General features: G+C 46.1%; 1 protein-coding gene across 1 annotated transcript in view; it reads left to right on the top strand.

Moving 5' to 3' along the window:
* Nucleotides 1–27,630, top strand: part of vps13c (vacuolar protein sorting 13 homolog C) — a 473,104-nt gene that overhangs the window by 164,719 nt on the left and 280,755 nt on the right. Inside the window, 7 exon segments of the mRNA XM_072493103.1 lie at nt 667–820; nt 3,141–3,214; nt 5,041–5,100; nt 8,291–8,456; nt 17,701–17,817; nt 19,519–19,622; nt 27,029–27,196. Of these exon segments, the coding sequence (XP_072349204.1) occupies nt 667–820; nt 3,141–3,214; nt 5,041–5,100; nt 8,291–8,456; nt 17,701–17,817; nt 19,519–19,622; nt 27,029–27,196 (843 nt within the window).

Raw genomic sequence — 27,630 nt, 5'->3', positions numbered from 1 at the left:
GGGGTTAGGGTGGAGGTGTTGACCTTGAGTAGGGTGCTCTTTCCAAGAGCCGGTGCAGACTCGATGGGCCGAATGGCCTCCTACTGCACTGTTAATTCTATGATAATTTGTAAATTCAGATGAGGGGAAGCATCAGTTATAGCTTGGTAGTTAGGTTGTAATCAAGATCAAAAGGTACTTTTGTCTCTTCCACAGCCTCCCTCCCCCATCCCACTAAACATTGGTACTTTTTCCTCAGTTGAGGTGTCTACCATGAAATGGCAAATTACTTAAATTTTTGATGTCAACCAAATACAGATGCTTTAATTAACAAAAAAATTTAGAGTGCCCAATTCTTTTTTTTTCCAATTAAGGGACAATTTAGGGTGACCAATTCATCTAACCACATCTTTTTGGGTTGTGGGGGTGAGACTGACGCAGACACGGGGAGAATGTGCAAACTCCACACGGACTGTGACCCAGGGCTAGGATCGGCCCCCAGCGCTGTGAGGCAGCAGTGTTAACCACTGCGCCACCGGACCACCCTACAGATGCTTTAATATGAAAGCATTTAAAGCTCTGCTTCCTCCATGTTGCTAACAAGGTGGATTTGAAAAGTGTACTCACTGTAGTAAGTCTTTGTTGCATTGTGATAAGTTGAATCGTCCTTTGGTTTCTTACCTGTAGGTAGTTGTTGAACTAACGAGGCAAGAGGACCAGGAGAAGCCGCTGCTTGTTTTCAGCGTGTCTCAGTTGGGTACTGAAGTGAACATCAGAACGTTTGATTTAACGTCTACATCATATTTAAAGAAAATCACCCTGGATTACTGTGAAGTTTCTGGTGAGTATCTATCCTCTTAAGACTCTCTCAAGTGATAAATTTGGATAGTTTTCGGCGTTTGGAAAAAGATCAGAAACACACTATGAACAAAGCCTCAACCTTCCCAATATCAGCAGTTTAAAACACAGTTGAACTGGTTAGATTTCCAATTTTTGAAAACTTTTCTTCACTGTGCTGCAGAAAGTCTAACTGATAACGTTGACCACTTTGGACAAGTTGCTTATATCTTCCTACTAATGTTTAACTAATTTTAATTTGAATCCTAAAATCCAGAACCATCTCTTAAGAAGCTCTGGTACCCTAAGATTTTTAAAAATAAATTTAGAATACAATACCCAATTCATGGCCAATTCACCTAGCCTGCACATCTTTGTGTTGTGGGGGCGAAACCCTCACACACATGGGGAGAATGTGCAAACTCCACACGGACAGTGACCCAGAGCTTGGATCGAACCTGGGACCTCGGCGCCATGAGGCAGCAGGGCTAACCCACTGCGCCACTGTGCTGCCCTCTGGTACCCTAAGTTAATCATATAATTTGAATATATATAGACTTCAAAATATATAGACTTCAAATACTTTTTATCTTCGCGCGCGCGCGATTATAGTTCTGATTCAGTTAAGTTTTGATTTCGTGTTTCACATCACTGATTTTATTGCAATGGCTTGATTGCTTTGGGGTTGTTGGGAGGGTGGTGTGTACTGTGTTGAGGGGCAGGAAAATTGAGAGTCCTTCACGCAACACTTACAGAGGCCCGGCTGCATGTGGTTCACCCAACCTTTTATAGTTCAGGGAGATTCAAAATAGGGTGAAAATATTGAGAGAGAAAAGCATTGGTATGTCACGTAGACTTTAGTCTTGTCCATTGCTCTATCTGACTTCCTCCACTGTAAACAAATCACAGAATTTTCCATGGAGTCTGTTATGAGTCAGGCCCAGAACCCCAATTTCTTTTGCTAAGATCCCGGATGAGAGCCTAATTGTTGGTCCAAGAACGAGAACTCTAATTTGTGATGGGACTCCGGATGAGAATCCAACTTCTTTTCTTTGGAAAATTGAGGAAGTGTTGATGTGTCAAAGGATATATACCAACACCTCTTGAAACCACTCATGGATAAAATCAATAAGGGTTTTCCACTTGCTCATATTGGTACAAAGCCTTTTAGAATACAGGCCTGGCGGGCCGAAGGTCCTGTTCCTGTGCTGTATTGTTCTTTCGAGAGAGAGGCCTTCAAGAGCAAACTGAACCCTGTCTGCCCAGCTTGGTGTCCAGAAGCAACTGACAGACCTGTCCCCTCCCAAAACTCTGCCACCTGCAATCCAAAAGCACCCCACATTCTTGTGTCTCGTTACAAAAGGTTACAATGGCCCTGCAAAAATCAATGATTCTCTCTCTTTGTAACTACAGCAAAAATACGAACTTGAAAATGTGAAAGTTTCTCACGTTTGTCACAAGTCATACATCACAGAAGAGGGCTTTGGCCCATCGAGTCTGCACTAACAGAACCACACTAAATCTACACTGACCCCACTTTCCGGTACTCTGTCCAGAGCCTTGACTGTTATAACATTTCAAGTGCTCGTCCACGTACGGTTTGAAGATTGTGAGGTTTCCCGCCTCCCCAAGGCATTCAAAAAACTATTTTCCTTAAATCCCTTCGAAACCTCCTGCACTTCACCTTAAAATTATGCCGCCTCATTATTGACCCCTCCGCAAAGGGGAACAGCTGTTTCTTATCCACCCTGTCCATACCTCTAAATCGTATACACCTCAATCACGTTCTCCCCTCGGCCTTCTCTGCTTCAAAGTAAATAACCGGAGCCTATCCAGCCTCTCTTCATAGCTCAAATGTTCCATCCCAGGCAACACCCTGATGAGTCTCCTCTGCACCCCCTCCAGTGCAATCACATCATTCCTATAGTGAGGCAACCAGAGCTGTACACAGTACTCCTGCTGTGACCTAACCAGTCTCGTACAGCTCCAACATAACCTCCCTGCTCTTATAATCCAAGCTCTGATTGATAAAGGCAAGTGTCCCGTATGCTTCTTAACTTCCCGAATAACTAGTCCTACCGCCTGAAGGGATCTGTGGACAAGCACCCCAAGATCCCTGCAGTCCAAGTGGTGAATAAAATTATATATTATATTGTGCAAAATGAGCATTATGCATGGTTTAATTAAATAAATCTATATGTGTGGGAAAGAATGCAATGTTTAATAAGAGCCTTCAGTCTTCTACTGGTCGTGATATTTTTAATCCTGATTTATTTTATGAACACTGTGTGCTAAAATTAGATTGCCTGGTTTATGTTCTCCAGATGACCAAAATCTCCATTTGATCAGTTGTGCAGATACACCAGGTTCAGATCTTCTGAAAGTGGAATACATTAAGGTATTGGTTATTCTTCTGTTAAACCTAGCCTAAAGATAAAATATAGATATTGTAATTCCAGACAGTTACACATTTGTTTTTTCCAGACGCAATGTCAGTCGTTGCTCACTGGGTATCGCTCGTGTTTGAGTGACGTCGTTCCGGGTTAGACACAGGAGCAAAATTAGGTCATTCAGACCATCAAGTCTGCTCCACCATTCAATCATGGCTGATGTGTTTCTCACCCCCATTCTCCTGCCTTGTCATCATAACCCCTGATCCCTGATCTACCTCTTGCCTTAAAGACACTCCGTGATTCGGCCTCCACAGCCTTCTGCGGCAAAGAGTTCCACAGATTCACCTCCCTCTGGCTGGAGAAATTCCTGGGGGCGTGCTGCACTGTCTGTGGTGTCATAGAATTTACAGTGCAGAAGGAGGCCATTCGGCCCATCGAGTCTGCACCGGCTCTTGGAAAGAGCACCCTACCCAAGGTCCACACCTCCACCCTATCCCCATAACCCAGTAACCCCACCCAACCAACACCAAGGGCATGTGTCGACTTGTGAATGAAATATGAAACTGCAGTTCTGTCTTCCAACTTGGATGGGTGTAAAATAAAAATTTCAAGACACTATTTTGAAATAGAGCGGGGAGTTAAACTTGGCCTTTTGTCCAATATTTATTTAATCAATCAATATCGCAAGCAGATTATCTGGTCATTATTACATTGTCATTTGTAGGAGTTTGCTGTCCTTAAATTTCTTCCTTCATGACGAGTAATATGGTGGCAGTGGTCAGCTTTCATGGAATTTACAATGCAGAAGGAGGCTGTTCGGCCCATTGAGTATACACCTTTGAATGAGCGCCCCACACCTTCACCCTATCCCCGTAACCAGTCACTCCACGTAACCGTTGGACACTATGGGCCAATTTAAGGTGGCCAATCCACCTAACCTGCACGTCTTTGGACTCTGGGAAGAAATCGGAGCACCCGGAGGAAACCCACGCACACACGGGGAGAACGTGCAGACTCCGCACAGACAGTGACCCAAGCCGGGAATTGAACCCGAGATCCTGGAGCTGTGAAGCAACAGTGTTAACTACTGTGCTACCGTGCCGCCAATTATGATCTTTATCAGTGTCATAAGTAGGCTTACATTAACACTGCAGTGAAGTTACTGTGAAAATTCCCTAGTCGTCACACTCTGGTGCCTGTTCGAGTACAAAGAGGGAGAATTCAGAATTTCCAATTCACCTAACAAGCACGTCTTTCGACCCTTGTTGGAGGAAACCGGAGCACCCGGAGGAAACCCATGCGGACACTGAGCACGTGCGGACTCCGCACAGACAGTGATCCAAGCAGGGAATTGAACCTGGGACCCTGGCGCTGTGAAGCAACGGTGCTAACCACTGTGCTACTGTGCCGCAATCTACTGCCTGCCTCAGCGCCAGGGACCCATGTTCAATTCCGGCTTTGGTTGACTGTGTGGAGTTAGCACTTTCTCTTCGTGTCTGCGTGGGTTTCCTCCGGGTGCAATGGTTTCCTCCCACAGTCCAAACATGTGCAGGTTAGGTGGATTGGCCACGATAAATTGCCCCTTCGTGTCCAGGGATGTGTATGTTGGTTAAGGTTTGTTGGGATAGGGTGGAGTGCTCTTTCAGTGGGTCGGTAAGACTCAATGGGTCGAATGGCCTCCTGCACTGTATGGATTCTATGAAGTTTACATCACTTCATTGGCCCTTTGGGAAGTCTGGTGGTTGCAAAAAGCAAAGTAAATGCAAGTCATTTGCTCTTCATTATGTCAGTGATGAAGTAAAATTAACTTTCAAAATAAATGTTTTTGCAGGCTGATAAAAATGGACCACATTTTAAAACGAATTACAACAGCACTGAGCAAATGCTCAAGGTAAGCGTTTGTTGTCCTACTTCAGAAACGTGACAACCACTGAAGAATGCTGGTTGAAAAACAATCCTTTCAAAATTTGTTATTTAAGTAAAAATAAGTCACTAGATTAACATTAGTAATCTCGGCTAATTGAGTTTATTCACAAGTAAATGGATTTTTCTGGGTTGTAAAAGAAAAAATCCCATCAAAACTGACTCATACTGTCATTTTAAAAGATAAAATGTCAACCCATTTTGCTTTTTGTTACATGGCACTTCAGAATTGTTCAAGAACATTTGTCCTAGTTTTTTTTTTTTAACCCTCATTGTAAAGGCAATGTGAGATGCAATAGGGAATGATGTCCTAAAATCACCCATTTCTGGGGCGAAATTCTCCGACCCGGCGGGGGGGTCGGAGAATCGCCGGGGGCTGGCGTGAATCCCGCCCCCGCCGGTTGCCGAAGTCTCCGGCACCGGATATTGGGCGGGGGCGGGAATCGGGCTGCGCCGGTTGGCTCAGCCCAGATGGGCCGAAGTCCCGCCGCTAAAATGCCTGTCCCGCCGGCGTAAATTAAACCACCAACCATACTGGCGGGACAAGGTGGCGCGGGCGGGCTCCGGGGTCCTGGGGGGGGCGCGGGGCGATCTGGCCCTGGGGGGGTGCCCCCACGGTGGCCTGGCCCGCGATCGGGGCCCACCGATCCGCGGGCGGGCCTGTGCCGCGGGGGCACTCTTTCCCTTCCGCCTTCGCCACGGTCTCCACCATGGCGGACGCAGAAGAGACTCCCTCCACTGCGCATGTGTGGGAAGCTGTCAGCGGCCGCTGACGCTCCCGCGCATGCGCCGCCCGGAGATGTCATTTCCACGCCAGCTGGCGAGGCGGAAATTCGTCCGGCGCCGACCTAGTCCCTCAAGGTTGTGGCTCGGCCCCCAAAGATGCGGAGCATTCCACACCATTGGGGCGGCGCGATGCCCGTCTGATTTGCGCCGTTTTGGGCGCCAGTCGGTGGACATCGCGCCATTTCCGGAGAATTTCGCCCCTGATTTCATAGAGTTATCGTAGAATTTACAGTGCAGAAGGAGGCCATTCGGCCCATCGAGTCTGCACCGGCTCTTGGAAAGAGCACCCTACCCAAGCCCACACCTCCTAAGGGCAATTTTAGACACCAAGGGCAATTTAGCCAATCCATCTAACCTGCACATTTTTGGACTGTGGGAGGAAACCGGAGAACCCGGAGGAAACCCACGCAGACACGGGGAGGATGTGCAGACTCCGCACAGACAGTGACCCAAGCCAGGAATCTAAGCCTGGACCCTGGAGCTATCTAAGGGAGAAAAGAATTGCTGTGATACTTCACGTTCTGACAGCAGCACTCTCCTTCCAATTAAGTCTGTTTGCATTTCATGTAAATACCACAACCTACACCAATGATCTTCTTTGCACGTAAAAGTTGCAAATATCGACTTGACATGTTTGGTTTAAAATGAAGAATTTTGCAACAGATTTTGTGCTGTTGAAGAAAAATATGGTTGCAAGTTGTTGCTTGAATAGATAAATAGGGTTGGCTTGGATGGACTTTTGGTTGGCATGCACCAGTTTGGGCTGAAGGGCCAGTCTCCGTGCCGTAGATTCAATGATTCTATAATTTCAGGTCGGTCGGGGAACAATGTTATTCTGGTGTGGCATCTCCTGTTGCCCCATGAATCAAATTACCTGGAGAGCTGAGTTTCCAAAGAAAATGATCAGATGCTACAAATTGAACTGCATGTAGCACAGTGGTTAGCACTGTGCTTCACAATGCCAGGGTCCCAGGTTTGATTCCTCGCTGGGTCACTGACTGCAGAGTCTGCACGTTCTCCCCGTGTCTGCGTGGGTTTCCTCCAGGTGCTCCGGTTTCCTCTGTTGCTAACTTTTCCGGTTGGTTCAATTGCTCTGTTTTAGTACCTTTGCTCTCGAGTCGCCAGGTATCTTTATGATACTGCCACGAGGTTCAAGTCCAAGTAATGATCAATAACTCAATACACCGATTAGTAAGATTCAAATCAAAGCACATTTATTATACACAGTAATCGCTACTCACGCACAAATTCTACGTCTAAGCTACTTCTACAACTAACAGGCCTATACTTAACTTCGGACTGGCCCACCGGGTCAGGGGAACAAATGGCCTTTCGTTCGGGTTCTGAGTCTGCGGGATTCGAAGTTGGTACGGATTGGTAGCTAGGAGCGTTTATCTCCTAAGGCTTACTTTCGGTGGTCACTGCACTGGTCACGATTGGGAAGCGTTGCTGGGTGACCCGGGCAGGACGAAGAAAGAGCGATTTGAACTTGGGGCTTAACTCGTATAGTCTCCAGGGGCTTCCCGCCTTTCGGGGCGGACCCTGTACCTGGTTCTAGGTGATTGGACTTCGTTCCAATCGCTTGGGTCAATTTCTCCAAAACTGGAGCGGTTCCCTGATTGATGGGCGGTCTTGAGGTGCTCGTTCACCTCTTTTGTGTTGGCTCCTGCTGGCGCCGGGGAGTCTGGCTTTGCTTTGTGTGTCTCAAATGTTGCCATTGTTCCCGGGGATTGCTCATCAGTATGTAGATGGCTACTACATTGTTATGCTGATGGTCGCTGGTATCGATGCTGTCTGAGCTTTTGCAGAGTTAAATACACAGCAAACCTGCACCTGCTGGTTTCTGCCTGTGTTGGCTGAATTTCCCTTCAGCCTTTGCCGTTTGCCATTTTAAATCTGGAGTTGGCCAATTCAGGTGGCTACACCTCCCACAGTCCAAAGATGTGCAGGTTGGGTGGATTGGCCATGCTAAATTGCCTTAGTGTCCAAAAAAGGTTAGGAAGGGTTACTGGGGTTGGGTGGAAGTTAGGGCTTAAAGTGGGTCGGTGCAGACTCGATGGGCTGAATGGCCTCCTTCCTGCACTCTTATGTTCGCTATGGGTTGCAAATGCATTTTTCTTTTCTGTCAGATCTTTAGCTGTTTCACAGAACGTCTCTTAAGATATAATAATCATATGTTTTCCTCTGATTGTGGCTTGTTTTTGGGCTAAGTGACATGAAAATAGTCTATAGATTTACACATGTAATTGTGAAAAGCAGAAATGTGCGTGCAGGTGTTCCAAAATCTAAAATCTGATTGCAATGCATTGTTGTAATCTGTTATAACCAGCAATAAATAGGATGGATGATATTTTTATTTTGTTTATCAACAGGTCACGTTTTCTTCACTTGATTTTCTTTTACATGCAAAAGCTTTACTTTCAACTATCAATTTCCTGATGACGGTTGTCCCGTCAGGCAGCACAGCCTCAGTTGATAAGGATCATGAAGTGAAAGCACAAAAGCAGGAACAGGATAAAGGGGTTGCCACAAAAACAGGTACATGGTAGCAGCAGGACTTGATGTTAGGATTTATTCTTGACGAATTGGAATACTCAGTGCAAGTACTTCGAATCACAGAATTCCTACAGTGCAGGAGGAGGCCATTCGGTCCATCGAGTCTGCACCGACCCTCTGAAAGAGCACCGTTCCTAGGCCCACTTGCCTCCGTCCTATCCTCATAACCCCACCTAATCTGCATATCTTTTGGACACTGAGGGCAATTTATCACGGCCAATCCCCCTAACCTGCACATCTTTGGACTTGTGGGAGGAAACCGGAGTACCCGGAGGAAACCCACGCAGACACTGGGAGAACGTGCAAACTCCATACGGAATCGAACCCCGGTCCCTGGTGCCCTGAGGCAGCAGTGCTAACCACTGTGCCATCTATAAAAATTGGGTGAAATTGCAATTGGCCAAGCTGTGCATTCCAGACTTCATTCTCTTTTCTATTAAATAATATAATTACTGACATTCCATAGCATAATCCAGTTTGAGTTATGGGAATTAAATTGCCATCTTTGCCCTTAATAGATATACATTTACCCACAATCAATGCACGCCAATTTACCTCCGATGCATTGCAAATGATAAGTGACTTCGGTTCACTGCTGAGATGTGTTTATTTGAATTCTTGTTAATTTTCCCTTGTGCTTCTCTCTTGAGGATTATCTTTAATCTTCTCTCTTCTGGAACATATGACAAGCTGAGGTATGGGTTTGAGGGCACTAATTCCCAACCTTTTCAGTAACACGGCACACTTCCATGGGACAAACAACTTCACAGCCAATTTTTTCCCCAGTTGAATCGATTGCTCAAATGTCCCACAATGTAGTAGCAAACTTAACGTGGTCAATCACATACAAGGGTGGGGCATAGTGTGTGCCACTACAAATGAAGTGTTTCCTCATTGTGCGGCCACTCATCCTGAGTACTCAGTTTAAATCAGTGTTTGGACTGAACTTCTGTTTAATTCAAAGCCGTTGCATTCAGTGCACCAGTAATTCCAGTTACAATGCTCATTACCAATCAATACCAACCAGAAAACAGGAAAAAAACAGTTGCAGGATGAAAAGCTTTGATAGCATGTCTCTTTTTATAATAATATTTTTTATTAGTGTCACAAGCTTACATTAACACTGTAATTAAGATACTGTGGAAAAAACCCTAGTCGCCACACTCTGGCGCCTGTTCGGGTACACTGATTGAGAATTCAGAATGTCCAATCCACCTAACTAGCACGTCTTTCGGGACTTGTGGGAGGAAACCGGAGCACCCGGAGGAAACCCACGCAGACACGGGGAGAACGTGCAGACTCCGCACAAACAGTGACCCAGCAGGGAATCGAACCTGGGACCCTGGCGCTGTGAAGCAACAGTGCTAACCATTGTGCTACCGTGCTACCATTTAGCAATACTCAAGTTCTGCACTACTAGACAATTATTAATATTCATATTTAAAGGGCAGCACGGCGCAGTGGTTAGCACTGCAGCCTCACGACGCCGAGGTTTCAGGTTTGATCCCAGCTCTGGGTCACTGTGTGGTGTTTCCCTGTGTTTGTGTGGGTTTCGCCCCCACAACCCAAAGGTGTGCAGGGTAGGTGGATTGGCCACGGTAAATTGGAAAAATGAATTGGGTGCTCTAAATTTATATTTTAAAATAATTCATATTTATCTAGTCTGATTGGTCCGCCTGAGGAGAAAGAACGTTCCCCCGTGTCCCGTTTGAATACCTGGGATCTCGTACTTTCAGCATCGGCACTTCCCGTTCAGCAGCAGCCACCCACACCCCAGCACTAACTTCATTTCAGAGACCGGTCCCGTGAGACTCTGGCAACCTCGAGCTCCCACCCACATTCCTGTTCCCACCTCCGGGTTTTGCGCAGGAGGTGACCCCGTCAAATGTTCATGCGACCCAGGGGTTAGAATGGCGTGTGTGGAGAAATGGGAAATGACGGATAATGTGCAGGGGGGGGCGGCATTGCCTGCCAATCTCCATTCTGCCCATCCTACATCCTACCCAACCCGTTTCCAAGTTAAAATTAATCCCATTTTGTCTGTAACCTCTACCTGCTGAGTGTTGGCAGCCTTTTCTGAGTTTTTTCAGATTTCCAGCACCTGCAGTATTTTCTGCACCACCCCAACCCAGGCATAGAACATAGAACTGTACAGCACAGTACAGGCCCTTCGGCCCTCGATGTTGTGCCGAACTAGTCTGAAACTAAGATCAAATCAACCTACTCCCAATCATTCTAGTGCACTCCATGTGCCTATCCAATAACCGCTTGAAAGTTCCTAAAGTGTCCGACTCCACTACCATAGCTGGGAGTGCGTTCCACGCCCCAACCACACTCTGAGTAAAGAACCTACCTCTGACATCCCTCCGATATCTTCCACCATGAACCTGACAGTTATGCCCCCTTGTAACAGCTACGTCCACCCGAGGAAAAAGTCGCTGAACGTCCACTCTATCTATCCCTCTCATCATCTTATACACCTCAATTAAGTCACCTCTCATCCTCCTTCGCTCCAATGAGAAAAGCCCTAGCTCCCTCAACCTTTCCTCAGAAGACCCACCCATCAATCCAGGCAGCATCCTGGTAAATCTCCTTTGCACCCTTTCCAATTCTTCCACATCCTTCCTGTAATGAGGTGACCAGAACTGCATACAACACTCCAAATGTGGTCTCACCAGGGTCCTGCACAGTTGCAGCATAACCCCACGGCTCTTAAACTCAAGCCCCCTGTTAATAAACACAGTTCACGTCTCTAACCACTTGAGTGGCAACTTTCAGAGATCTAGGGACATGAACTCTGAGATCTCTCTGCTCCTCCACATTCTTCAGAACCCTGCCGTTAACCCTGTAATCCGCATTCAAATTTGTCCTACCAAAATGAATCACCTCACACTTATCAGGGTTAAACTCCATCTGCCACTTTTCAGCCCAGCTCTGCATCCTATCAATGTCTCTTTGCAGCCTACAACAGCCCTCCACCTCATCCACTACTCCACCAATCTTGGTGTCGTCAACAAATTTACTAACCCACTCTTCAGCCCCCTCCTCCAAGTCATTGATAAAAATCACAAATAGCAGAGGACCCAGCACTGATCCCTGTGGTACACCGCTGGTAACTGGTCTCCAGGATGAAAATTTACCATCTACCACCACCCTCAGTCTTCTATGTGATAGCCAGTTACTGATCCAATCGGCCAAATTTCCCTCTATCCCACACCTCCTTACTTTCGGCATGAGCCGATCATGGGGCACCTTAACAAACGCCTTACTAAAGTCCATGTATATGACATCAACTGCTCTACCTTCATCTATGTACTCAGTTACCTCCTCAAAGAATACAATCAAACTTGTGAGGCAAGACTTACCCCTCACAAATCCGTGGTGACTATGCTGGATTAAGCTGTATCTTTCCAAATGATCATAAATCCTATCCCTCAGGACCCTTTCCAATAGTTTACGTATGACCGAAGTGAGACTAAGCGGCCTATAATTCCCAGGGTTATACCTATTCCCTTTCTTGAACATGGGGACAAGATTCGCCTCTCTCCAGTCTTCTGGCACTATTCCTGTAGACAGTGAGGACATAAAGATCAAAACCAAAGGCTCTGCAATCTCATCCCTCGCCTCCCAAAGAATCCTAGGATATATCCCATCAGGCCCAGGTGACTTATCTATCCTCAGGCTTCTCAAAATTTCTAACACATCTTCCTTCCGAATATCTAACTCCTCCAGTCTACCAGCCTGTGTCGCACTATCCTCCTCAACAACATGGCCACTCTCCTTTGTGAACACAAAGAAAAGTATTAATTTAGGGCCTCTCCTATATCTTCAAACTCCATGCACATGTTCCCACTACAAAGAACAAAGAAATGTACAGTACAGGAACAGGCCCTTCGGCCCTCCAAGCCCGTGCCGACCATGCTGCCCAACTAAACTACAATCTTCTGCACTTCCTGGGTCCGTATCCCTCTATTCCCATCCTATTCATGTATTTGTCAAGATGCCCCTTAAATGTCACTATCGTCCCTGCTTCCACCACCTCCTCCGCTAGCGAGTTCCAGGCACCCACTACCCTCTGCGTAAAAAACTTGCCTCGTACATCTACTCTAAACCTTGCTCCTCTCACCTTAAACCTATGCCCCCTAGTAATTGACCTCTCTACCCTGGGGAAAAGCCTCTGACTATCCACTCTGTCTGTGCCCCTCATAATTTTGTAGACCTCTATCAGGTCGCCCCTCAACCTCCGTCGTTCCAGTGAGAACAAACCGAGTTTATTCAACCGCTCCTCATAGCTAATGCCCTCCATACCAGGCAACATTCTGGTAAATCTCTTCTGCACCCTCTCTAAAGCCTCCACATCCTTCTGGTGGTGTGGCGACCAGAATTGAACACTATACTCCAAGTGTGGCCTAACTAAGGTTCTATACAGCTGCAACAAGACTTGCCAATTCTTATACTCAATGCCCCGGCCAATGAAGGCAAGCATGCCATATGCCTTCTTGACGACCTTTTCCACCTGTGTTGCCCCTTTCAGTGACCTGTGGACCTGTACACCTAGATCTCTTTGACTTTCAATACTCTTGAGGGTTCTACCATTCACTGTATATTCCCTACCTGCATTAGACCTTCCAAAATGCATTACCTCACATTTGTCCGGATTAAACTCCATCTGCCATCTCTCCGCCCAAGTCTCCAAACAATCTAAATCCTGCTGTATCCTCCGACAGTCCTCATCGCTATCCGCAATTCCACCAACCTTTGTGTCGTCTGCAAACTTACTAATCAGACCAGTTACATTTTCCTCCAAATCATTTATAGAAACTCCAAACAGCAAAGGTCCCAGCACTGATCCCTGTGGAACATCACTGGTCACAGCCCTCCAATTAGAAAAGCATCCTTCCATTGCTACTCTCTGCCTTCTATGACCTAGCCAGTTCTATCCTTGACAGTTCTGTCCTTGACCGGCCCTAACTTCACCTTGGGCAGCCCGGTAGCATAGTGGTTAGCACAATTGCTTCACAGCGCCAGGGTCCCAGGTTTGATTCCCGGCTTGGGCCACTGTCTGCGGAGTCTACACGTTCTCCCCGTGTGTGCGTGGGTTTTCTCCGGGTGCTCCGGTTTCCTCCCACAGTCCAAAGATGTGCAGGTTAGGTAGATTGGCCATGCTAAATTGCCCTTAGTGTCCAAAATTGCCCTTAGTGTTGGGTGAGTTACTGGGTTATGGGGATAGGGTGGAGATGTGGGCCTGGGTAGGGTGCTCTTTCCAAGAGCCGGTGCAGACTCGATGGGCCGAATGGCCTCCTTCTGCACTGTAAATTCTATGATTCTTTAAAAAAAATATTTCTTTATTCTCCTTTTTCACGTTTTCTCCCCAATTTCCACCCACCAACAATAAACAATTATTATCAGTAACAAATATGTCAATCCCCATATCAATAACAATGATCCCATCCTCCCACCAAACCCCAAACATTCGCCCACATGTTCACATAAACAACTGACAAAAAGGAATCTGGAATCCCCCATAGCCCCCATTAACACCCATCGCCCCACCCACCCCCCAAACTAATGTTCGATGTTATCCAGTTCTTGAAAGTGCACAATGAATAATGCCCATGAATTGTAGAACCCCTCCGTCCTTCCCCTCAGTTTAAACTTTACCTTCTCAATAGTCAAGAATTCCAACAGGTCTCCCCGCCACGCCCAGGGCACAGGGTGGAGAGGCTGCTCTCCAACCCATCAGGATCCGCCTTTGGGTGATCAATGAGGCGAAGGCTACAACATCTGCCTCCGCACCCGTTTCCAACCCTGGTTAGTCTGACACCCCGAACATGGCCTCCCGGGGCCCGGGTCCAGTTTCACATGCACCACTTTAGAAATTATCCAAAAAAACCTCCTTCCAGTAATCCTCTAGCTTGGCCCAAAATATATGAACGTGATTAGCGGGGCTCCCCCCGCAACGTTCACACACATCTTCTACTCCTTCAAAGAATCAGCTCATCCTCGCCCTCGTGAGGTGTGCTCTGTATACCACCTTCAGCTGTATCAGCCCCAACCTCGCGCACAAGGTGGAGGTGTTCACTCTCCGGGGCACCTCACACCAGAACCCCTCCTCCATATCCTCTCCCAACTCTTGATTCCATGATTCTTGGTCATTCTTTTATTCCTGACATAAGTGTAAAAAGCCTTGGGGTTTTCCTTGATCCTACCCGCCAAGGACTTTTCTTGCCCCCTCCTAGTTCTCCTAAGCCCTTTCTTGAGCTCCTTCCTAGCTATCTAGTATCCCTCAAGTGCCCTAACTACTGAACCTTGTTTTCTCATCCTTAAATAAGCCCCTTTCTTCCTCTTGAAAGGCAACTTGCATAACTCGCAGCTTGAACATTATGAAAACAACAGCAATACATTCTCACAAATCAGAATCACTGGGCATTAGTCAATAACAAAAATGTAATAGTTCATTCAACTTTGGAAACGATTTAAAAAGTGCTGTGTTGTGTGCCTGTAAAGCCGAGAATGTCGCGGATACTGATACCAGCAGGATCCTATCTAAAGGATGCTGAAGGTTCCGGCAGCGGGTCCCGGCTGAATCTCCAGTAACCAAGTCTCCTTTTTTAGGCAAGACCTGGCATGGTGCCAGTCAGACTCAGACTGGTGCTGGCGATACTGATGGTGTTAAAGAAGACAGGCTGGCAGAAGGTTTCGAAGCAGGGGGGGACGCCATGGCTAAAGATTAGTTGCAAGCACTCCGAGGGAAAGTTTGAGCCAATTTGCACCTTGAATCATGGAATGAGGGTCAAGTGCGTTCACTAAATCCCATCACTGCATTCAATTGCTGGAAAACTTTCCCTTCTAATTGATAGAATGAGATAATCATCTTAACAAACCGCAGCCCTGCCGCACCTTAATGTCGTGGGCAGGAGGAAAGCACTCTCTGTTACTTTATTAACCATCTGCAGTTCCATTCTCGATTTAAACCAAGGCAAGTTGGGATCACAGTGGTCTGGGGGGGGGAGAGGTGGCTCGCTGCAATGCGAGTGCTGGCGGCTGCCGAAATCCTGCACCCTCCCCGCGCGCGGCACACTGCTTTGCCATGCCACAGCGGTTGGGCACCACTGTTCTAGGGTACTGGTGCCTGTGAGGCCAGATTTCATTGGTGATCCAGGACAGTCGGGGGGGGGGGGGGGGGGGGGGGGGAGGGGGGGGAGAATAGGCAAGGGGGGGGGGGGGAAGAGGCAAATTGGATTCCCTGTGGGATGGAGGGAGCATCTTCACGTAGCCCGATTTTTATTTTACCATTTTAAAATCATGTCTTTCAGGAGTATTTCATACTTTTTAGGTCCCCTTGCGGTGGGGTTTCTGGTGGCAGAGGGAGATGACCATTGGCCGGCAGGTCGACGCCGTGTTGTGTTTGCAGGACGTGCCGCCGGGGGACCTGCTGGCCAATGGCTACCCACCTGTGCCGCAGGGGGGAGTCCGGAAAATGCTAACCGGTGATTTTTAACTAACAACCTTTGTTCCTTCCCTGGTTCTGACTCATCCATTAGATGAACGCCTGCTTGACGAACCTGTTCAGCTGACTGGCAGCTCCTCCTCCAGTTTTAATTTCTGACTTCACGGGCCACCAGATTTCATTGGGACTCCCATGATCTGATTGGTCAGAGTGCGTGGCTCGATACCCGTGATCTCATCGAAACACTCCAGATTGTGAAGAGGGCTTGGCAGGGTAGATACTGAGAGGTTGTTTCCCCTGGCTGGGGAATTTAGAACACGGGGGCACAGTTTCAGGATGAAGGTCGATCATTTAGTACTTCAGATGAAGGGAAATGTCTTCAGATTGTGAATCTGTGGTCTGCTTCACCCCCAGAGAATTGTGGATGCGCTAATATTGAACACGTTTGTAAGGCTGATAGATTTTTGGTCTCCTGGGATAATCGAGGGATTGGGAGCAGGTGGGAAAGTGGAGTTGAAGCCGAAGGTCAGCCTTGACCCTATTGAATGGCTGGGCAGGCGATACAGGCAGTACGGAGCCCCGCGCCCACGTTTTCCTTGCGTTGTGAGTTGAGTACACCACTTAATACTCGAGCACCAAATAATTTAACCTCAGCCACTTGAGCATCTATTTATTTGTACAATAGCGACATGCAATTTTAAAAATTAAACCAGAGAAAACCATCACGAGGTGGGCATCCACCTGATCAAGGGCGATATTTTCACTCTCTTTCTGAGAGGTGGAAGTGTCTCGTTGGCAGCTTTTACCTGGTGTCGTCTTCGACCGAGTGAAAGTGTTGAACCATGAAAATTCTGGGAACTCGGTCAGTAAAGCAATGCCTGTGTGTCCGTGCTCAAATCCTGAAAATGTTGGCAATAAGAGGTAAACTAAGTTTCCTCAAAGTATTCTCCTTGAAGGGATTCTGAAGTACTTTAAAGTATATGAGTATAGTATAAAGTATACTGGGGCTGGTTTAGCACACTGGGCTAAATCGCTGGCTTTGAAAGCAGACCAATGCAGGCCAGCAGCACGGTTCAATTCCCGTACCAGCCTCCCCGAACTGGCGCCGGAATGTGGCGACTAGGGCCTTTTCACAGTAACTTCATTTGAAGCCTACTTGTGACCATAAGCGATTTTCATTTCGTTTCATTCATTTTTAATTTCATTTCATTTCATTTTTCATGAAAAATGCAGTTATTTCTGACCGTTTCAGGAACAAATGGCAGAACATACAGACATTACGATCCCCCCCCACTTTGATTTTCAGTTCCATCACAAGTTAGTGTTTGTTAGCAAGGTTGAACTGCACATTTTCTGTTCCTTTCTGTGCAGCTGTCTCTGTCCATATCGGGCCTGGCAGCAATGGGGTCCGATAATAATTATATCTTGTCAGACTGCTCCTTTTATTGCACTGGCTGCAATGCGCTTCACACAGAAAAGAAAATCAAGAAGCAAACCTTTACTGGGGTACGTCCGTATCGTTGTGAAAATCATTCAATGACCCCCGCGCCCAAATCCTTATTTTGATGCCGATGTTTTGTCTCTGCATTCACTCTTTTTTTTCATGCTGTGCGCATGGAACTGGATCTAAAGTCAAAAGAAATATCTGTAAATAAAGCGTTCACTTATTCCCAAACAGTGCTTCAGGAAGAAGTAACGTTTTGTCCACAGTATTTGTTGCATTGTGTGACTTTGATCTAGCTATCGAAAAATCACCAGGGTTTCTTTTTTTGACAGTTTTGAGAAGCTCCAGGGATACTGACGTGGTCGCTTTTAAGATGTTTGCCGTGATGGATGCATTTAATGTGGCGGTCTGTGATGAAAAGTGCAGCATTGCCAACATTCGAGTACAGGGTAAGACTTGTGTTGAGTGCGAGGCAGCACTATGCTCTGTTGCTTCTTAATTGCTGTCATTTTTCACTTCCACTGGACTGCACGCCTCACTCACAGAATCATTGAATGGTTACAGCACACAGCCGAATGGCCATTCAGACTGCCGTGTCCGTGCTGACTCTGTGAAGGAACAATTCACCTTGTACCCCCTCCCTGTCGTTTGCGCCAACAGAACGACCCACGTTTCTTCCGGAAACAAAGTTGCTAATTCTAATTTATTCCTTTATTTCCCATTTTATAAAATTGCTTTGCAATGATGTTGTCACTTGAAATGCATGCTGGAATGCTAAGAAGTTTGGAAATCTGGGGGTCATTTTTACAGCCCCATGCTGTATTTAAAGGTGAGGGAGTTCTTAAAACGGGTGGTTCGCACGCTGCCTTCCTGCCCACCCCCACCTGTCTCCCATATCGGGTAAGGCACCTGACCTGCGCTTGGGTCTGTTGAGGCCCATGAATTAATTAATGATCACTTGAGAACCTCATTTTAACTCTGGCGCTAGAGTACGTGCATCAGAAGGAAGTCGAGCAGCCCAGCTGCTTTCACGGCACAGACTGCTGGCAGGGAGGGAGCTGTGAGGACGTACCTCCTGGGCGGGGGCAGGGAAAGGGGACATGGGGGACCTCCTATACCCGTTAGATGCACCCCCACTGCAAGATCGTATCCCGTCTTTAAGCCTCTCCGCGGCATTTAAATATGTCCCCTCCCTCATGTCCCCCCCCTAATCCCACCCTCCTTGACAGGCAGCTCTGCAAAATCCCTGCACTAAGGCCAACAATTCTCTGGGGATTGCCTGCCTACTCGCCACCCACCCACTTGGTTCTCTCATTTCCCAAAGCGGCATTGATTTCATGGTTTTTGGAAGAGTTCAGAATGACTTTCCTGTCCCGAACTGAGGTCCTCTGATATTTGAAGAAGAAGATGCAGTTCTTGCTTTGTTTTCCACATAGTGGGATGTAGAGTGGTGCAAAATCTTTTGTAGGGACATGTTTGCCCTTGTTGGAAAACCCTGCACAGGAATGTACAGTTCATGCAAGTTTTGAAATGTGCTGTGGAGGGTGTGGTCAAGAACCCGATGCACTCCTCCCATTTATAGAACATAGAACATAGAAAAGTACAGCACAGAACAGGCCCTTCAGCCCACGATGTTGTGCCGAACCTTTGTCCTTGATTAATCATAGATTATCATAGAATTTACAGTGGAGAAGGAGGCCATTCGGCCCATCAAGTCTGCACCGGCTCTTGGAAAGAGCACCCTACCCAAGGTCAACACCTCCACCCTATCCCCATAACCCAGTAACCCCACCCAACACTAAGGGCAATTTTGGACACTAAGGGCAATTTATCACGGCCAATCCACCTAACCTGCACATCTTTGGACTGTGGGAGGAAACCGGAGCACCCGGAGGAAACCCACGCACACACGGGGAGGATGTGCAGACTCCGCACAGACAGTGACCCAGCGGGGAATCGAACCTGGGACCCTGGAGCTGTGAAGCAATTGTGCTATCCACAATGCTGCCGCGCTGCCCTTAAAGAACAAATAAATCGACACTATATCATTTTACCGTAATCCATGTATCTATCCAATAGCCTATTTATTCACTTAATTTTGCCCAAATGAATGTTGTAGTAATTGTAGAATGGTTTATTTAACCATGCAGGTTTGGATGCATCTGCTTCAGTGCAGTCAAAGCAGATGGAAGTCTCTGCCAGACTTCGGGATATCGTTGTCACAGATGTTGATTCAAAGACTCTGCATAAAAAGGTAATCTGCTGCATGTACTGATGTCATCATTGGGTGAGCATCTGAATTCCTGTACAGCGAGAGCTGTGCGTCAGGAAATTATAGGAATATCTCCAGCTGTGTACCATGAAGCTAACTGGAAATTCTGTTAGAACAAATACCAACGCATGGTGTAGTGCCGTGTTCATTGCCTTTTACAGCACAATAGAAGCAAAATAAGCCTGAACATGCGCTGGAGAAGTTCTGATAGAAGTAGGTTCACATTTTGTGTTGCATGTGGCAGTAATGACACCCCTTTGTGTGGGTCTGCAATTGCAGTCGGGGTAAGGAATTGGGTTTTAGCAGCATAATGTTTTCTGACCCAGCACAGAGTTAATATCCTGCCTTCCGTGTTAGTTATTTATTGTCTGGATGCGGATGCTGCCAGGAAGGTGGCATTTATTGCCCACCTTGAGAAAGTGATGCCCATCACTGCTGATCTTGTACTCCGGTAATCCAGTCAAGGTAAGGGAGCTTTGATGCATCTCCAAGTTAGGGTGGTGTGTTACTTGTCCTTTCTGGTGAAGGTTGTGGGGCAGGGTTGTTATTTTGTTTCTGCAGTCTATTGTGGAGGTAGAGTATACTGTGGTGGTCTTGTGGTACAGAGGGTAGTGTCACCAGCTCTGGATCAGAAGCTCCCAGTTCCAGTCCTGCTCCAGGACTTAATGACTATGGAAGGTGTGTTCATAATATGGTTGATTATCAGCCCCTAATTCCTTCCTGATGGCAGGTGGTAAGAGTGGGAGTGTTTGCTGGTCAGCCATGCTGCAGAAGACAGTGGTAAACCACAACTACACTGCCAAACACAATCATGGCCCAGTCCAGCCCATCGTTGCCTCTGCCCACTTCGGGCGTAGTACCTGGAGGAGGAGAACATGCTGTCGCCACAGTGGAAGGGCAAACATTGAATCTTTTGGCATGGGCTCTGATCAAACAAACTGCATTCTTCTGGATAGTGTTGAGTTTCTTGAGCATTGCAACCCATCCTGGCAAGTGTTGTAGATTCCTGAGTCAAGCCTTGCATGTGATACTGACGTACCAGGCCTGTTGGCCTGGCTGCTGTAGTTAGCTAGCTGTGAAGGAGGTGGTAGTCTCTGTGATTGTGGTTCTATTGAAGGGAACAAAAGATGTTGGACCATTTTGGAGATAGCCCTGGCCTTTGCAGTTAGGTAGTATGAGAATTACCTGGGACATAACCCAAGCCAGGTATTGTCCAGGCCCTGTTGCCAATAGGCTTGAGTTAATTCATTAAACTCAGCACAATAAAACTGTTAACAGCTTCCCCTCCTCATTAATCCAGCATGAATGTAAAAGAACTGACAGGATTCCCAATTTTTAGACCGTTTTCTTTCTTTCCATTGAATAATTAGCAATTATTATCCTGAAGAGCCAGTGTCAAACATGTGCTCAAAATCCATTCCTTGAATAGTTTTGACCATTTGTATGATTTTACTTTTACGACATTGGAATAGGTCACAAAATGTCTCCAAAGTAATACATAAAGTTTCTACATGAGTTACGTTCTATTAATACATTAGCATTAATAGCTGCCAATACGCATTTGGAGTAAATATGCTGGGCGCAAACCTTTCACGAGCTTCTAAATCCCTCCCCTTCTCTCCCTGCCCACAGTTTTGGGCTGAACAGACTGTTCACAATCACGGCACCTAATTTAACGAGTAGTTGAACTTCTGATGCTGTACCCTGTCCATCACCACGACTGCTTATTTCCACCTCCGCTGCATTGTTCTATCAGGATTTCCGCCTCTGTCCATCTGCTGCTGAAACCCTTATTGTTGCCTCTGCACTTGGCTAGTCTCATTATTGTCTTGGCTGGCCTCCCAACTTCCATCGTACATAAGCATGGGTTCATTTCGATTAACTGCCTGCCCTAAATACATTAAGCTGTGTTCTCCCATTATTCCTGGAGTCTGGCCAACATTGGCAGCAGGTCCACCAATGCATGTGTTTTAAAATTCTTATCATTGTGTTCAAAGTCCCCCTTGACCTGGACACCTCTACCTCGGTGTTCACTTCCACCCCTACATAGTTCTTAAACTCTCCATTCTGACAACCCTGGCCTTTTATGCATTCTCCTATTACCTTCATCCTACCATTGTGCTGCCTAGGCCGTTCTAAATATGTGTGTGTCTCTTTTCTTCTTTTAAGATGCTCCTTAGAACAAACCTCTTTGATCGAGTGCTTCGTCACTGTCCTATTCTCCTTTGGCTCTGTGACAGTTATTGTGCGATTAAAGGAACTGTACTCGTTGGAGTTTAGAAGGATGAGGGGGGATCTTATTGAAACTTAGAGGATTCTTGATAAGTATGTACCGGTCAGGCAGGGAGGAAGGTGCCGAGCGAGGGAACCGTGGTTTACCAAAGAAGTGGAATCTCTTGTTAAGAGGAAGAAGGAGGCCTATGTGAAGATGAGGTGTGAAGTTTCAGTTGGGGCGATGGATAGTTACAAGGTAGCGAGGAAGGATCTAAAGAGAGAGCTAAGACGAGCAAGGAGGGGACATGAGAAGTATTTGGCAGGAAGGATCAAGGAAAACCCAAAAGCTTTCTATAGGTATGTCAGGAATAAGCGAATGACTAGGGACAGAGTAGGACCAGTCAAGGACAGGGATGGGAAGTTGTGTGTAGAGTCTGAAGAGATAGGCGAGATACTAAATGAATATTTTTCGTCAGTATTCACTCAGGGAAAAAGATAATGTTGTGGAGGAGAATGCTGAGCTCCAGGTAAATAGATTAGATGGCATTGAGGTAAGTAGGGAAGAGGTGTTGGCAATTCTGGACAGGCTGAAAATAGATAAGTCCCCGGGGCCTGATGGGATTTATCCTAGGATTCTCTGGGAGGCCAGGGAAGAGATTGCTGGACCATTGGCTTTGATTTTTATGTCATCATTGGATACAGGAATAGTGCCAGAGGACTGGAGGATAGCAAATGTGGTCCCTTTGTTCAAAAAGGGGAGCAGAGAAAACCCCGGCAACTATAGACCGGTGAGCCTCACGTCTGTAGTGGGTAAAGTCTTGGAGGGCATTATAAGAGACAAGATTTATAATCATCTAGATAGGAATAATATGATCAGGGATAGTCAGCATGGCTTTGTGAAGGGTAGGTCATGCCTCACAAACCTTATCGAGTTCTTTGAGAAGGTGACTGAACAGGTAGACGAGGGTAGAGCAGTTGATGTGGTGTATATGGATTTCAGCAAAGCGTTTGATAAGGTTCCCCACGGTAGGCTATTGCAGAAAATACGGAGGCTGGGGATTGAGGGTGATTTAGAGACGTGGATCAGAAATTGGCTAGCTGAAAGAAGACAGAGGGTGGTGGTTGATGGGAAATGTTCAGAATGGAGTTCTGTCACAAGTGGAGTACCACAAGGATCTGTTCTGGGGCCGTTGCTGTTTGTCATTTTTATCAATGACCTAGAGGAAGGCGCAGAAGGGTGGGTGAGTAAATTTGCAGACGATACTAAAGTCGGTGGTGTTGTCGATAGTGAGGAAGGAAGTAGCAGGTTACAGAGGGATATAGATAAGCTGCAGTGCTGGGCTGAGAGGTGGCAAATGGAGTTTAATGTAGAGAAGTGTGAGGTGATTCACTTTGGAAGGAAAAACAGGAATGTGGAATATGTGGCTAATGGAAAAGTTCTTGAAAGTGTGGATGAGCAGAGGGATCTAGGTGTCCATGTACATAGATCCCTGAAAGTTGCCACCCAGGTTGATAGGGTGGTGAAGAAGGCCTATGGAGTGTTGGCCTTTATTGGTAGAGGGATTGAGTTCCGGAGTCAGGAGGTCATGTTGCAGCTGTACAGAACTCTGGTACGGCCGCATTTGGAGTATTGCGTACAGTTCTGGTCACCGCATTATAGGAAGGACGTGGAGGCTTTGGAACGGGTGCAGAGGAGATTTACCAGGATGTTGCCTGGTATGGAGGGAAAATCTTATGAGGAAAGGCTGATGGACTTGAGGTTGTTTTCGTTAGAGAGAAGAAGGTTAAGAGGAGACTTAATAGAGGCATACAAAATGATCAGAGGGTTAGATAGGGTGGACAGTGAGAGCCTTCTCCCGCGGATGGAAATGGCTAGCACGAGGGGACATAGCCTTAAACTGAGGGGTAATAGATATAGGACAGAGGTCAGGGGTAGGTTCTTTACGCAAAGAGTAGTGAGGCCGTGGAATGCCCTACCTGCTACAGTAGTGAACTCGCCAACATTAAGGGCATTTAAAAGTTTATTGGATAAACATATGGATGATAATGGTATAGTGTAGGTTAGATGGCTTTTGTTTCGGTGCAACATCGTGGGCCGAAGGGCCTGTACTGCGCTGTATTGTTCTATGTTCTATGTTCTATGATACGGCGTGGCCTGGATAGAGTGGATGTGGAGAGGATGTTTCACTTGAAGGAAAAACTAGAAGCCGAGAACACCATCTTAGACTGTAGGGAAGATCCTTTAAAACCGAGATGAGGAGGAATTTCTCCAGCCAGAGGGTGGTGAATCTGTGGAACTCTTTGCTGCAGAAGGCTGTGGAGGCCAATTCACGGAGTGTATTTAAGACAGAGATAGATACGTTCTTGATTAATAAGGGGATCAGGGGTTATGGGGAGAAGGCAGGAGAATGGGGATGAGAAAAATATCAGCCATGATTGAATGGCGGAGCAGACTCGATGGGCCAAGTGGCCTAATTCTGCTCCTATGTCTTATGGTCTTATGATAATGCTTCTGTGAAGTACTTCTGGATATTTTACTATGTCTGAAAACACTACACAAACGCAGGTTGTTGTTGTAACCGAGCTGAGTATAGTATTCGCCTCATTCAGTGGAAAAGAAAATTTACAAAATCATGAAACTGAATGAAACCAAATAATGAAACGAAAATCAGTAACGCAGTCATGCCAGCTCTCGTGAGTTTATTCCGACACACGCAATAATATTGAGCCTCATTTGTAATCTAGTGAGAGACGAGAGATTTGTTACAGGTATTCAAAAATGTGTCTTTCGGAGGCTGCTGCATGTTATATTCTGGAAAGCCAGATGAAGGATGATACGGCAGACCATCTTTACTGACTTCACTTTATTTGCAGAGTTAGACGTAACAAGTATACACCTCCTAACTCAGTCAGGCTCTTCCTCTCTCTCTCTTGGTGAACACTGTCCAAGGCCTGGAGAACATGTTAAAGCTGAAACCAATTGTTAAGTTTTGATCAAGTGACTAACTAGTGTTCTTCGTATCTTGTACCCAGGATTGGAATTGAAATGGAAACAAACCGGCAGCACGGTAGCATTGTGGATAGCACAATTGCTTCACAGCTTCAGGGTCCCAGGTTCGATTCCGGCTTGGGTCACTGTCTGTGCGGAGTCTGCACATCCTCCCCGTGTGTGTGTGGGTTTCCTCCGGGTGCTCCGGTTTCCTCCCACAGTCCAAAGATGTGCAGGTTAGGTGGATTGGCCATGATAAATTGCCCTTGGTGTCCAAAATTGCCCTTTGTGTTGGGTGGGGTTGCTGGGTTATGGGGATAGGGTGGAGGTGTTGGCCTTGGGTAGGGTGCTCTTTCCAAGAGCCGGTGCAGACTCGATGGGCCGAATAGCCTCCTTCTGCACTGTAAATTCTGTGATTCTATGATTCTATTCACTTCATGTTTTCCTTTTGGTTACCGATGACATTTGCTTGTTGAGCTGGTTCGACTAGTTTGCTGATTGCCACTGATCCGTGACTTGGTTACAGAGAGCAGCTCTTCACTGCCTCTAGGTACCACTCCGTCCCAACTATGTCCGACAATGCATCACTTTTAAAGAGATATCCTGCTATTGTTAAAGGCACAGCACATGCTAATGGTATAAACAGTTCCAATATTATCATTATTAAACAGCTTATAAATTTTTCCTAACGTTTGCCTAAAATATGACAGCTCACATTACATTCACATTCAGTAAAAGCGTGTACAATGGTACTGATTTTATGCTGTAGGTCGATTTATAATCCGTTTTTTTTTTAGGAAGTTCATTTAATTTGACTCCCACTTCCATAATTCAAAATGGTAAAATACTCTGATTTTCTATCCGAATATTTGTCTAAACGCAAAGAAAATATTTATTTTAGCGTCAGATGATTTCATGATGCCGGTGTTATTTCTGTCTGTTTATATGGCTTTCTGCTGCTGTGATGTTTTATATTGATGGAGATGGAGCACAATTGACAGCATTTTCATACATGTGACCCAAAGTGTGGAGATCCAACAACACCAGAGACCTCGTTTGTCCTGTTCCATTTACAACTAAACCTGCTTTTATATTTGGTGAGAAGTCTTCCAACACCAGGTTAAAGTCCCAACAGGTTTGTTTCAAATCACTAGCTTTCGAAGCACTGCTCTTCCCTCCGCTCCTTCCACCTGAGGAAGGAGCAGCGCTCCGAAAGCTAGTGATTCGAAACAAACCAGTTGGACTTTAACCTGGTGTTGCACGACTTCTCACTGTGCTCACCCCAGTCCAACGCTGGCATCTCCACATCATTTATATTTTATTGTTTTTGGAGTTCTCCGGATAGAATGCCGTCTGTTAATGTGGATTACATTGTAAACTTTACGACTGTACCCCAGCAATAGACTGAGTGGTATATGAGGTGATTTGCTAGGGTTGAATAGGTAGGAATAAACTGCTTCCAGGGGTCCAGAAAGAGTGAATGTAGATACAAATCTAGATTTAGGAGCAGTAGAACCATTTGAATTTTCCCTTCCTAATAGCACTGTGGGTGTACCTACACCACATGGACTGCAGCGGGTCAAGAAGCTGGCTCGTTGCCACCTTCCCCAGGGCAAATGGGGATGGACAGCAAATGCTGGTCCAGCCATCAACACTGATAGAATAAGAAACTGCAGAAAAAAAGAGACGTACTGTTGAAATGTTTCATCTGCGGGAATACCAGCTCTAAAGGGAACAACAATTTATACCGCATGAAAAGAGAGATATGAATCGTCCTGATGAGTGCAAGATGAAAAGCTTCAACAGCATGTATCTTTTCAGTTCTTTACTACCAAATGACTTTTAATAAAAAAAAGAGAGGACTGCAAGGCTGTGGAGTGAACTACCAATGGTCATGACTGAGGCAGCAGCCTGCTCAAGATTTAAGTGAGGTCAGGCGGTGAGGGGAAGGGGGATAACTGGGACCAGAGAGTTGAGACTTGAAATCTGGGCTGATGCTCTCTTGTGCCTGATGGGAATGAGCGGCCTATGCCTAGGTTAGTCAGTTCATGGGCTCTGTGACTCTTTACTGCAATGCATACTGGTGATTATTGTTGCAAACCCAGGGGCTTGACGTTTTTAATGCTTTAGTTATTTCGTATTTGATGGAGAAAATGTAATTGATTGTTGTACCTCCTTTTTCTAGGCTGTCTCAATTGTTGGAAATGAAGTGTTCAGCTTTAATATAACCTTGTATCCGAATGCTATTGATGGCGAGAACTATGCAGATATGTCAAAGGTGGACGGCAAAGTCATGTTACGAGTTGGCTGTATTCAGATTATATATCTGCATAAGTTTGTTATGTCATTTCTGGTAAGTTCAGTGTGTAATGCTAATTTAAATATATTAACCAATGCAAATTTAATAACCGTTTCTGTCAAATATAATTTTCAGGATAAGTTTTCTTTAGCGTGAAGTGCACAGAGCATGATATCCCCTCTACTAGTTTAATTCTCTCTCCTGGTCAAGTTTCTGTCGAGTATAACTGTTTATCGACAATCTATTGTTTCCATGTTTGACTTATGCCAATAATTATTTTCTGTTCCCTTGTTAACCTGGTGTATGTAATGCTCCTGTCTCCAGTCATGGAGTGGCATAACCGATTCTGTGGGTGCTGCCTGCTGTATTGTACATCTTGGGGAGAGAAGGGGGGGGAGAATATTTGAAATGTAATAATTGACCATAAGCGATAGGCGCAGGAGTTGGCCATTTAGCCCTTCGAGCCGGTCTTAATCTTGGCAAAAGTA

This window comes from Scyliorhinus torazame, chromosome 30 (genome assembly GCF_047496885.1).
Source record: "Scyliorhinus torazame isolate Kashiwa2021f chromosome 30, sScyTor2.1, whole genome shotgun sequence".
NCBI classification, from domain to species: domain Eukaryota; kingdom Metazoa; phylum Chordata; class Chondrichthyes; order Carcharhiniformes; family Scyliorhinidae; genus Scyliorhinus; species Scyliorhinus torazame.
The sequence above is the reverse complement of the archived record's forward strand: the minus strand, read 5'-3'. Positions and strand labels throughout refer to the sequence as shown.